Source organism: Barbatula barbatula, assembly GCF_947034865.1.
Source record: "Barbatula barbatula genome assembly, chromosome: 18".
NCBI lineage: Eukaryota > Metazoa > Chordata > Actinopteri > Cypriniformes > Nemacheilidae > Barbatula > Barbatula barbatula.
In genome coordinates, this window is record NC_136781.1 from 340,574 (window position 1) to 353,073 (window position 12,500).

A 12,500-nucleotide genomic window follows, 5' to 3' on the forward strand; every position below is an offset into this window, starting at 1 on the left:
AGCCACACAGACACACATACGTTGGATTGCATGTTTAATGTCCACTTTCCACAGAAAAGTTATTTTGCTTACAGAATGAAGGTTTAAACCAGCAACGTTTACCATTTTCATCCCACGCTTAAATTCACATGACAAATATCCTCAGCAGTCTTAAGTCTTCAATAAAAAAAGATTTTTGGCAAGAATTTTCAATGACGTGCTCAAATTTGTTGGTACCCCGCCACAAAAAACAAAGATTGCACAGTTGTTTATTCCATATATTACATTTACATTCAGTCATTTAGCAAACGCTTTTATCCAAAGCGACTTACAGATGAGGAATCTTCTAGAAATTAGACGTTGCTTTTGATTTTTTATTCAACATAATATTGTAAAAAATAAAACAAATGAAAATGTCATGGAGACAAATGATGGGACCCCTAATATGCTGCACAACCTTTAGAGGCGATCACTGCGAGCAAAGGTTTTCTTTGGCTCTCGATGAGACTTCTGCACCTGTTACAGGTAGTTTGGGCCTCTGCTCCAGCTGTCTCAGGTGTGATGGACCCAAGCTTCAGATCAGGACTCATAGAAGGCCACTTCACAACACTCCAATGTTTTGTTCTTATCCATTCTTTGAGCTGAGATGATAGAGCTGGAAAAAGAAAGCCGTGGCGTCTCGACGCGTCTTCACTACAAAATTTCAACTGCCATTAGATTATTAATGATAATCTTAAATCTATAATTTACCTTTTTTATTTAGCCTTGCGTGTGTCTGTCTGTCTTCTGCTTTTTTGTTTTTTCTTGTATAACTCTATATGTTTTGCGTATAGTCAACAGCTGCTTTGTAACAATGACATTTTTTAAAAACGCATTATAAATAACGCTGACTTGACTTCTAGCTGTGTGTTTTGAAACCAGTTGGAGGACTCATGACCTTCTACAGAGCTTTCTGACACTGGGCAGTACGTTTGGCTCCAGACAGACTTGATAGTCTTGAGATGTCATTGGTTTCCTGCACAGATTCATTTTTATGTTTATCTTCGTCTTTATGTTTTTGCTCAAAAAGCGACAGATGGTGTGATCAAAAACTGATGTACCTTCATCTTGGACTTCATCTTGTATGTGTTTGGCAGGAATCCTTGGTTCTTTTTCTATCATTCTCACTATGAGTTCGGCTACAGTTTCATGGACCTTAAACATCTTAATAATATCTGCAACTGTTGTGACAGGAACATCACTGTAGCTTTAGCTTTACCATGCTTGTCTATTATTTTCTTTCTGAGCTCCTCAGCCTTTGCTTTCTCAATGCTCAGTGTGGAGCCCACAATGATCCAAACAGCACAGTGAACCCTTATCTCCGTTTAAATCGGCCGAATGACTGATGACAGGATTGGATACATGTGTGCTAGTAATTAAAGAAACTAATTAGTTTGAAATATCACAATAATCCAACGATGTAATGTGTCCAGGCCATTTTAGAATATATTTGTAGGAAAAGCAATAATTCCTCTCTTTTCACAGCTTCTTTGCTTTATTCTATGACGTACCAAAGGCATGGAAGTATACATGAAACAATAGCTTTACATTTCATCACTCTTCAGGAGGAATGAAGCATTATTTCAATGAGCTGTCAAATTTGAGTCTCACTGCAGACTTTATACCGATTATTATTGAACAGTGAGATTTTGATATAGTTACATCTATATTAACCGATATAACCTTACGACATTGCACAAGACTCTGTTTGGGGAATACATCTTTTATGCATTTACAGTAATGTCAATCCTTTAACTGTTTGTAATACTTTAAATCCATTAAACCACAACAAATTTGACCAACTGATGTCAAACCATCTGGACATTACTAGGAAATACTGCTGTGAACAAATGTATTACAATTGATTCATGTATACAGTGTGTAATTTAAACAGCTGCGTGTGTGTGTGTGTGTGTGTGTGTGTGTGCTAACAGCTGTGTGAAAAAAACATGCATCGCAATTCTGCATTTAAAATCACTGAAGGAGTAAAAACTACAGGCAGTCTTTGTGGAGTGAAGCCGTCACGTCTGTTGTTGTGCAGCGACGCTGTTCTTCTTAAAGTTCAGATAGTTTCGTTTCTTTCTGTGTGCGCGTGTTGTTTGCGTGTGCTCGTGGAACGCTGGTGAAGAGCAGCGGAAAATAAACAGTGGATCTGTAGAGATGTGACCCTCCTCACGGGGTGTGTCTTTATTCGGCCACGCCCCCTCATTTACATCAGCCACCTCCTCTGTGATCTGCAGCTCTGGCTGTAGAGTGAAAGATGGAGTCTGAGGAAACTCCTGGACCTGTTTGAGTGTCTCAGGAACATCTTCAGAGCTACTGACACCAGAGAAGAGCTTGACACCAAGCTTCTGACGTTTCTTTATAAGCCTGAGGAACACAAAACACAAGGGACGGATCTGAAACTCATTAAAGTAACAGCCGGTGTAAACGTTGAAGAAAAGAGAAAGCTTTGAATTAAAAACCGCATTGGGTGTAAACAGGGCTCTGAACATGACTGACCTGTCTCTCTCTCTGTCTCTGTGATGAGGAGGGCGAGACAGATCACGTCTCAGTCGGTCTGCCAGAGAAACGCAGGCTCCTGAATCACTCCTACAAACACACAACACTTTACATACATACATGTAACTGTGCCATGCTGAGTGTGTGTGTGTGTGTGTTTTACCCTGCTTTGGGTTGCAGTGCATCTATGAGTGACAGCAGTTCTCCTTCAGGTACTGTAGGCAGCAAAAGACGCAGGACCTCATGGAGATCAGGAACAGTGATCTGAGCCTGACTGACCAACACTGATGACAAGTCCAGATCCTAACACACACAATGCGACGTAATGCAAAAGTCCAGATAAAGAGAGAGACGGACGTGAGAGAAAGAGAGAGAGGCTGACCTGTTGACAGAACGTGTTCAGTCTCTTCAGTTGGATTTCATCTCTCTGATACTCTACAGTTTGATTTCTTCTCAACGCTCTGATAACACACAGACACACGTGAGATGCGACGAGCAACAACACAACAACCTATCGATACACTTGTGACACGGACATCCGTTGATCATGAAGAACAGGAGCGGGTGTCATTCACAAGCTCTCGATCCGATCAATGATTATAGATCTAATACAAATCCCATAGATATTTCTAAAAAAGATCAGTAAACATCATATTGCAATGGTGAATTAAAAACGAAATGAAGAGCCACAAACCTGTATATTAAACTTTGAACACACTTAGGTATATTGAAACAGAACAGGTTGTTTTACATTTAAGATACAATAGAACTAACAAAATTGCACGGAATTAGCTGTAAAGAGAGGCTGCAATCGTATGAATTTGTCTTTTATGTGAAGGTGATGTTAAATTCCAGGTCACACCCACATCCGTGTTAAAGGTGGGTGATTTGGAGAGGTTCCAAGTTTAGCCTGCTAGCACTGAAATTATAATCTCACCCGAATTACAAAGTAAATCCATGAAATTCTTCTGGAAGCATGAACATGCCTGTTCAAAAGAAAGAGAGCAACCATGGTATTGTCTTTCAGACCCTCCGGCAGGGAGCTGCATCTTTCTATCGTGTAAAGACGAACCGATGTTAATTCCAGGTTTTCCTATTTCATGATCCAGACGTTTTTTCGTCTCTGCTTTTTAAAAACTGACTTGAATTTTTTAGATTTAATTGTTATCGGTTCCGCAGGAAAGTTTGATTATTGATGAAAGTCCGCCATTCTCTCTACATTGACACTCGGCCGTGAGCGCGCTGCAGCGCTGATGACGTATGATGTCTGCGTGAACAGGATGCGCAGTGGTATGATAAATAAATCGGCTGAACATCACACAGTCACCGCGTTCGGCCAGAACGTTCTGATTGGGCAAACTTTCACAGATGATGTATAGCTATAAAAATATGATCTGACCTCTATTCTTTTTGATTGCTATCAGGATGTAAAGACATTTCCAACCAACATGACATAAAATGTCTCTAAACAGGATCGCCCACCCTGCCTTTAATGAAGCAATGACTGAAAGATTGGCTCCCTGCTGTCACATCCACCCACTTTATAAAGAAATGTGACATCTAGTGGATAGTAGAAGCAATAACATTCACGTTAATAAATATTCAGTGCTTGCAGTAATATGAAAGAAAAAATTTGATTCACAGCTTTTGAGAATCGACCGCATTTGAAAAATAACGATTAATCGATTTCCAAGCCCTATTGAAGATGGTCAGTTAGTTCAACAACACAACACGCTCACCTGTCAGTCAATCTCTGAGTGATGTGGTGACGCTTGTACAGCGCCTCCTGTAGGAGATCTGAGATTCTACGGTCACTGTCCACTCCAAACACATCATCATCATCATCATCAGAGCCCCGCCCCTCCAAACACTTCTCCCAAGCCAGCTCCTCCTCCTGAAGCTGAAGCTCCGCCTCTTCTAAAGCCTTGACACACAGAGACTGTCTAAATACAACAACTGCTTGAATCTCATTTGAAACGGTCAGAAACACATCCAGCTCATGATCATCTCTGATAAACCAGACACAAGCGTGAAGGCACCGGAGTTTCACTTGACAGTTGCTATTTCAGTAGCTTGGTGACAGATGTGTACTCACCAGACAGTGTGTGTGTACGATGTGTGTGACATCACTGGAGTTGTGCAGCTCTTGCGTGATGAGTGTGTGTAGTTTGAGCAGAGCTGAGTGCGTCTCTGTCACTTTAGCTGTTTTCTCTGCGTGTTCCCACTGCAGCGCAGCCGCGAACGCAGCCACGCGCTCCTGACACACATGCATCTGCTGCTCCTGAAACACACACGCTTCCTTCCACTCCTGACACACACACACACGTGGTTTTGATGCTCGACTGATGATGTGACGGGTCAATGTGATGTTATTTTCTTACATCTCCACAGATGTGTTCTTACCCTCTGTAGCGCGTCATTCTCCGTCTCTGTGTGCTGCAACAGCTGCATTCTCTCCCGCATGCTCCTCTGAAGGTGTTTCGGCTCCATGACCTCTGACCTCCTCTGCAGATGAACGACAGAGATTTTGACCAGAGCGGTTGAGAGAGAGCCACGTCAACTCGGTTCACTCCAACGGAACAGTTTCTCAAAGCAACGGCGGCTCATGGAGCCTCACAAACTGGATCATCACTCACCGGCATCTCTGAGGTCACGGCGGGGTCAGCGAGGGTCACGGCGGGGTTATCACGTGGCAGCACGAGACAATGATCCAGACAGCACGCAGCCTTCACGCACTCCAGCTGAACACGCAGCCAGTGCTCATGAGAGAGAGAGCGCTGAGACGCACACACACAACTGACACACACAAATAATGAATAAATGCTTTCACTGTGTATTTATGTGGAGTGTGTGTTTGACTGTATGTGTGTGTGTGTGTCAGAGTGCCTAGGGTGTATTGTGTCTGTGTGTTTAAAATGATATAGATTGTGTGTGTTTAGTGTTTGTGTTTTGAGTGACAGGTGTGTGTGTATTTTGTGTGTTATGTACGTGTGAGTGTTGCAGTGTCTGAAACATGTGTCTGAGGGTATAGACTGTGTTAGTACAGTTTAATTCTCTTGTTGCGGTTTGAGACACGTGTGTATTGTTCGGTCCAGTCATGCGCAGGGCACATGCACATGCTTTTTTTCCATTTGGCAGACAGAGTTGAACGTTAGTTGCCATGTTCGCCTATAATACATGACTTTGTGCTTCTTTTCTGTCAAGTCTCGTAAAAACATCACGAGTCGCGGGTGGGGCTTACTAAAAGAAATCTGGTCGCCTGTTGGGAGAATCTGACAAACAACATCCATGGTCGCCGTTTTCTTCAATGCATTGACTAACACTCTCAGGCTTTTGTTTCGGCCCGCAACATCCTGCCTCTTTTTCCCTACCACTTCAACTAAATGTATTGCGTTTCCCACAATTAGAATGAAATGTGACAATGAACAAAAAGTGTAATGTTCAGATCTGTGGGGAAGGAAAGAGCAACTTCAACAGCAGATCACGGCAGTAACAATAAAGCCTTTTCTTTTAATTGGAGAAATAAGTGTTTTTGTTCAATGTTATCAACCCTTCACTGGCTACACGTTAAGTATCGTATTGACTTTAAAGTTCTTTTAATCACTTATAAAGCCTTAAAGGGTTTAGCCCCTACCTACCTAACAGAGCTTCTATCACACTACAACCCATCACGCTCTCTAAGATCTCAAAACTCTTTTGATAACACCTAGAATAACTAAATCCACCAAAGGGGGTCGAGCTTTCTCATACGTAGCACCTAAAAGCTATATAAATAACATTGAATTCAATTTAAGGCCAACAGCTGTAAACCTTCTAATTTTTTACAAATAAATGAAAAGCCTGTTGAAATGAACTACATCTCCCCTCTTGCTGTATCAGAATCTCACTTTTTACAATGACATCACTTTTAACCCGAGCTTTTGATTTTAAGGTTTATTTTTGTCTTGTCTTATTTTTCTGTGAAGATCTGGCAACCCGGTCACTTTAGTGAAGGGCTCTTGAGAGTGGCTAGCCCGTGTCATATGTGCAAAATTTAGGACTTCTTTCACTGTTATTTTTATTAAGATCGACCAAGCAACAAAAATACAACATCGTGTAGCGCCTGGTTGTGCAAGAACACAGTCGATTCCTTCGGATTCTGATATTAGGAAAGTGCGGTTGAAGTTTATTTTTAAGTATGTTCCTGCTCACGTGGGTGAAACATTGATCATTTGTCCGCTTTATTTCACCACAGTTTCCTTTGTGAACAATGCGCTGGATTTGTGGAGTGACTAAAATGAAAAAGCAGTGCTATGCAGTCAATATTGGATCTGACGCAGCAATCTTATGTAAGTAAAACATATTTATCCTATGCGTCACTATTGCTTTGTAAGAGATGGCTTGATATGTCCTGATAATGTGTAGCCTAAAGTTACCTGACTAACTAAATTAACAGAAGACTCCAAATAAGTTAACTACACAAACTGCTATCCAATCACAGCAGTGGGCGTTTACTTCCATGCTTTCTATGCGGCACGCCCATAAAACAGAGCTTTTGTCGAAACGGCCTCAAAAAAATTATTAATTTATTTTGATGTTTTCAAATGTAAAAACCACGCAAATGACATATGAAAACCTCAGACAACAATATAAAATAATAAAAGCGGTCAGTTCAGGACACCGGCGTCACAGTGTGTTTATGCCTCAAGTCAAGCTGCCTTGTTCTTTCATATTTTTGATGACATAACGTTAAAGATACCTTATTTTTTTAAATACTGTAAATGGTGGATTATAAGGCTGTATATAAGTGTTAAAAGAGCTGAATCGATCCAAAAACCGCAACCGAGCCGTGATACAAACTGAACTGTGGATTTTGTTTCCCGCTCCACCCCTAGTGTGTGTGACAGGTATTATAGTTTTAATTTGAGCTTTATTTAGTTTAATCAATATTTTAAATAAGCCTTTATTTTTAGATTTTTATGTTAATTTTAGTTAAAGTTTTTAGCAATACATTTTTGATGTTGCTATATATGCTATATTTCTGTTTATTATCATAATTTCAGTTCTTTACATTTATTTCAGGTTATTTTTGAGACATTTTTATATCAATATTTGATTTGATTTCAACGAACAGAAACGTCTTCCAAATGTTAATGTGAGTTAACTAGAATAAGCTCTGTGTGTGTGTGTCAGTCAGACCTGCAGTATTCTCTGAAGGCGTCTCTAATGTTTCTCTGCTGTTGTAGTTCCTGTAGTTTGATGTGTTGGATGCAGCTCCGAGCGGACTGCAGGTCACACACATCAGCTTCACTCAGACTCTGCAGTTTCTCGTGACGAGCGTCCGTCAGCGGGAGGAAGCGTGCAGCTCCTGGACACACCGCAGAGACACGAGCCTTCAACTGAGCTAATGACTCCTGAAGCAAACCTACAGTCACCTGCTCACACAGAGAGAGAGAGACAAACTGGACCTTATAAATCACATGTGACGCACATAAAAGCATGATGTTGTGAATGAAGTGTTGTGTGTGTACCTGTTGTATACTGGCTGCAGTTTGTTTGTCCAGCTGATGAATGAGTTCTGAGAGTTCAGTGCTTTGAGTCAGCAGCAGTTTAGTCCACTTCTGCAGATACTGACTCACTGTGATCTCAGAGACTTCACACAAACCCTGCAGCTGACGCCTGTGTCCACACACCTACACACACACACACACAAACATTAACACCTCACACAACACGCTTAACACAGCTCTGACACACACACACCATCTCTGACAAGAGCCGTCGTCTCCTCTTGATGATGTCACAGCGGATGGCTCTGCACTCGCGGCTCACGCTGTCATATAAATCCTGTTTCACACGAGAATCTTCAGACTGAACATCAGGACACTGCTTAAACACACCACACGCTCTACACACACACAGTGATTAGAGAGAGAACTGGTGTTTAGTACAATTATATGATATACTTCTCAACCATATATCATGTAGTATGATGTAGATACCCGTCCGTTTGTGTGCTGCTGAATGTGTCATTTATAACAGCTTGAAGATTCTGGAAACTCTGAACGAGGAAACGCCGCTGTGTGTGTCGCTCTGCCAGCAGAGCTCTCTGATTGGCCAGAAGGACATCAAGCACCTCCTCCAAACTCTCCTGGAGCCAGAGACACATGACACGTATGTACATAACACATAAAATCAGCGTTAGAGTGAAGCATGCTGGGTAATCACCTGACAGCCGTAGTACTGTAGCAGGAGTTTGTTAGCTGTATTCTTCTGCAGTTCTCCCGTTATCGTGGCCTCCTGCAGCTCCTCGCCGAAGATTTTGTGCAGCTCAAATCTACGCCGCAGCGCCTGCTGTCTCTGTGCCTGCGCAGATGCGTGTTCGTGTATGGCCATCAGCCGCCTCTGCAGACAGCGCTGCTCTTCCTTATGAAGCTTCTCCAACAGAGCTCGAACCTCCGCCGTGTCCTGACGTGACACAACACAGCACACGATCAGAGCAGCGCATCCACACGCGGCCCACTCCATGAGGCTGATGCACAAATGTGTTACCTGGTGCTGTGCTTGCTGAAACAATCGCTCCGTATTTGATCTTTCTGACGCGTGGGCACGTTGTTGTGATTCCATTTCCTCTTGTGTCTCTAGATTACAGCGGGCAGCGAGCCCTTCCATACGAGCCACGTGCTCCTCCTGCACTTTTCCCTCCATGCCCACGATCTGCCCGTGCACGACTCCCAAAACACGCTGCTCCGCCTGCGGGCTGAGACGCCCCGCTGACCCAACACTACGCAGCAACACCACCAACAGCCCTTCATACATCTGCACCCGTGTGTGCTCAACCACAACCATACTGCGCAACCTAGTCGAAATGTTCAAACTGAGAGAGAGAGAGAGAGAGAGAGAGACAGAGAGAGAGACAGAGAGAGAGAGAGACAGAGAGAGAGACAGAGAAAGAGAGACAGGGACAGAGAGAGAGACAGAGAGAGAGAGAGAGAGAGAGAGAGAGACAGAGAGAGAGACAGAGAGAGAGAGAGAGAGAGAGAGAGAGAGACAGAGAGAGAGACAGAGAGAGAGACAGAGAGAGAGACAGAGAGAGACAGAGAGAGACAGAGAGAGAGAGACAGAGAGAGAGACAGAGAGAGAGAGAGAGAGAGAGAGAGAGAGAGAGAGAGAGAGAGACAGAGAATAAATGCTGTTCTCTGTTAATCAGGACTCAGTGGATGAGTATCACACACCTGTCAAGCGCATCAATCATGTTTTGTGGGTCCTCCAACATTATAATGTCCACAAACTTATCCTCAAACGCTGCTTCCTGATTGGCTGACTCAGTGATGTCACATATCCCTTGGTATGGCCCCGTCTCTTCACAGAAGCTTCTCGTCTAGAAAGTGAGAACGTTGAGGAAGCTCATCACAATAAAACCACAACAACAGTCTAAACAATTCTAACAAACAGTTAAGTGACTTTAACTAGTTACACACACACACACAGACACACACAGACACACATGACAGTGTAGTAAACTGACTCTGTGTTGAGTGGATTTGTGCAGGAGGAAGTTGACGATGGCAACACTGACAGACAGCAGCAAAACCATCAGGAGAAATGAAGCAATAAAACTCAGAAAGAGCACAGCACCATCCTGAAAACACACACACATACGTGTTTACATTACATTTAGCAGATCTTACAAAGAAACTAGGAAACAATAACGTTTTGTGTTTGTGTTTGAAAATATGACAATCAAGTTCAGACATCTTACTGGTTCTCACCCATAAATCAGTCAAATCATGTTTGTCTTTAAACTTCTAACTCCTCTTTTCTTTGATAACATGCACGTGTGTTTCAGGGATTTGATCTGTTTAATATCAAATGTGTCATGTAGCAGTTGAATATAGTTCAGTCTGTGTTTACCTGATGAGCCGCATGTATTATCTTCAGAGTGAAATGAGCCACCACAGGACCAAACAGATGAATGTCATTCTGAAGTCAAACACAAAAACACACACAAAACATTCACTTTACTTAGCCAAAGGAAAACAGGAATGAATGGAACACCAACATCTCCCAGCATGCACTGGGAGAGATGAGCATCAGAGAGAGAGAGAGAGAGAGAGGTTTACCTGAGTGGCATTGGAGAAAGTCAAAAACGCTGGAAGAGTCAAAAGCTGCTTTCTGTTTCCTTGAACACTCAATCTGTACACAACCACATACTCTGAGCCAGCTACACACACACACACACACACACAAAGCAATGAGTATGTGACCTAGAGCCAACAAACACTAAAGGGTTAGAGAAGAGAAAATATCATGTTAAACAAGATGATGAAGAATCACTACCGCCATAAAACAAATGTTTCTTTTCATAATGACCTTTAACACGGCTCATCCGATCAGACAGAAGTCGGTTTCTAACGTGTAAAACAGATCAATCTGATTGTGTCCTCAGACAGACGTGTGTATCTGTGTGTGTATCAGTGTACCCGGCAGTGAGTCTGTTTGGAAGGTCTGGTATCCTCTCTCCTGTACACTCCCATTGGTCTGCAGGAGTGTGACATCATAGACGTTGTCGCGGATGCAGAGCTGTGATAGGTCACTTCCCTCGGCAGGATTTCTGACCACTAACATCACTCTGACCTGTGGCAATCCTCTTCCTGTTTCCACCTGTGACACATATCATAAATATAATACACACGAAGACTCACAACGGAACAATCGGCACATGTAACGTGACATCTTCTTCTGTCCTATACAGAGCTGTGAACACAAGATTCTCAGTCAAGGCCTTTGCACATAGGCGTTCGTTTGTTACGGTGTCTATGATGTCAAAACGCCTCTCATAATGTTTGCCGTGGATGCAAAAAACACCAAAAATATAACCCAGTCCCAATTTCTTCATGACAGACGGAAATATCGGAGGCAGTGTGTAAATGTGTATGACACAATGTGAGCTTGTATTTACGTTTTAACTTGCGGAAATGTTGGACTCATTGTGCAATGGCCTTTATGTAGGGATGCACTGATATGTATATTTGCGGCCGATAACTGATATATTGTCTGATAATTCCAATACTGATGACAAAAATGATCATTTGTCGGCCGATACCAATATGGCTGATAAATTAGCTTTTGGGGTGAATTCCTCCCAACCGTCTTTCTGTTTATAATACAAAAGAAGCCAATAACAGTAGCAGTGGATTAATGTTTAATATTCTTTCTGTAACGGAGACTTTCAGGTATGTGCCTTGAGAAATATTAACCGCAGTTTAAGTGTGACAACTAGCCCCGTGTGTAATGACTAAACCGACGAGATTCTAGATGTCAAACAGATGCAACGACCTTCACGGTCATGTGATGTTTTCACAAGATTCATGTCTAATGTGATGCAGGATCAGAACACACACACACACACACACACACACACACACACACACACACACCTGAGCACACTTGTGGAAGGTGAGTCCAAACGCTGGCTTCACTGCCTTCTAAATGTAAACACAGTTATGACACTGGAATCATGGGTAATGTGACACATGACATCACAGGCATTAACCTTCAAACATTTCTCTAGTAAATATTGTTTCAAGAGTCTGTTGTTGTGTCATTGAAGATACTGATATTTCATGTATAAGAATCTCTCGGCTTTCCTCCATAAACACAATTATTGTATCAATAATGAAAAGTCGTTTTCAGATGACAGATCTGATGGTTTACCCGAGAGAAAGTGTGTCGCGTGGTTCTGTGCCTCCAGGAGCCCGCAGGCGCCACAGATGAGACGCGGACCTGAGAGGAGACACTGTTCGTCTCTGAAAACACACCATAATGTCAATCACTTATATTATTATACAACTATGATTTATATTGACATCTTTGAAACCTTTCTTGCACTGGACGGTCGCGACATCTTCGTCCTGATCCGGGTCGGATGTTGTCGGTCTGTTGTGCACGCGCGCGTAAACATGCGCAGCATCTTCAGGTCGCGCGACAAACAGGAACGC

At 42.5% G+C, this 12,500-nt stretch overlaps 3 protein-coding genes across 4 annotated transcripts in view; 2 read left to right on the top strand and 1 right to left on the bottom strand.

Annotated features, from left to right (window-relative positions):
• LOC306908027 (uncharacterized protein) overlaps positions 1-187 on the top strand; it is a 4,080-nt gene extending 3,893 nt beyond the window's left edge. The window contains exon 6 of one of the 2 annotated variants that reach the window (XM_079480607.1): positions 1-187. This exon is cut by the window's left edge and continues 923 nt beyond it. The gene's annotated coding sequence lies outside the window, so the exon portion shown is untranslated. The other variant, XM_079480608.1, reaches the window with a different exon arrangement.
• A 1,538-nt stretch (positions 188-1,725) lies between these two features.
• LOC306907803 (limbin-like) overlaps positions 1,726-12,500 on the bottom strand; it is a 10,976-nt gene continuing 201 nt past the window's right edge. Inside the window, exons 1-22 of the mRNA XM_079480189.1 lie at positions 12,380-12,500; positions 12,217-12,308; positions 11,940-11,987; positions 10,983-11,163; positions 10,623-10,723; positions 10,414-10,482; positions 10,028-10,141; positions 9,735-9,880; positions 9,052-9,376; positions 8,728-8,967; positions 8,502-8,650; positions 8,263-8,407; positions 8,031-8,192; positions 7,699-7,934; positions 5,157-5,316; positions 4,924-5,025; positions 4,616-4,828; positions 4,260-4,444; positions 2,903-2,981; positions 2,684-2,823; positions 2,521-2,610; positions 1,726-2,388 (exon numbers count right to left, since the gene is read on the bottom strand). The exon at positions 12,380-12,500 is cut by the window's right edge and continues 201 nt beyond it. Of these exons, the coding sequence (XP_079336315.1) occupies positions 2,040-2,388; positions 2,521-2,610; positions 2,684-2,823; positions 2,903-2,981; positions 4,260-4,444; positions 4,616-4,828; positions 4,924-5,025; positions 5,157-5,316; positions 7,699-7,934; positions 8,031-8,192; positions 8,263-8,407; positions 8,502-8,650; positions 8,728-8,967; positions 9,052-9,376; positions 9,735-9,880; positions 10,028-10,141; positions 10,414-10,482; positions 10,623-10,723; positions 10,983-11,163; positions 11,940-11,987; positions 12,217-12,308; positions 12,380-12,500 (3,447 nt within the window). The 3' untranslated portion in view covers positions 1,726-2,039. The remainder of the gene's footprint in view (positions 2,389-2,520; positions 2,611-2,683; positions 2,824-2,902; positions 2,982-4,259; positions 4,445-4,615; positions 4,829-4,923; positions 5,026-5,156; positions 5,317-7,698; positions 7,935-8,030; positions 8,193-8,262; positions 8,408-8,501; positions 8,651-8,727; positions 8,968-9,051; positions 9,377-9,734; positions 9,881-10,027; positions 10,142-10,413; positions 10,483-10,622; positions 10,724-10,982; positions 11,164-11,939; positions 11,988-12,216; positions 12,309-12,379) is intronic.
• evc (EvC ciliary complex subunit 1) overlaps positions 12,471-12,500 on the top strand; it is a 9,672-nt gene continuing 9,642 nt past the window's right edge. The window contains exon 1 of the mRNA XM_079480190.1: positions 12,471-12,500. This exon is cut by the window's right edge and continues 531 nt beyond it. The gene's annotated coding sequence lies outside the window, so the exon portion shown is untranslated.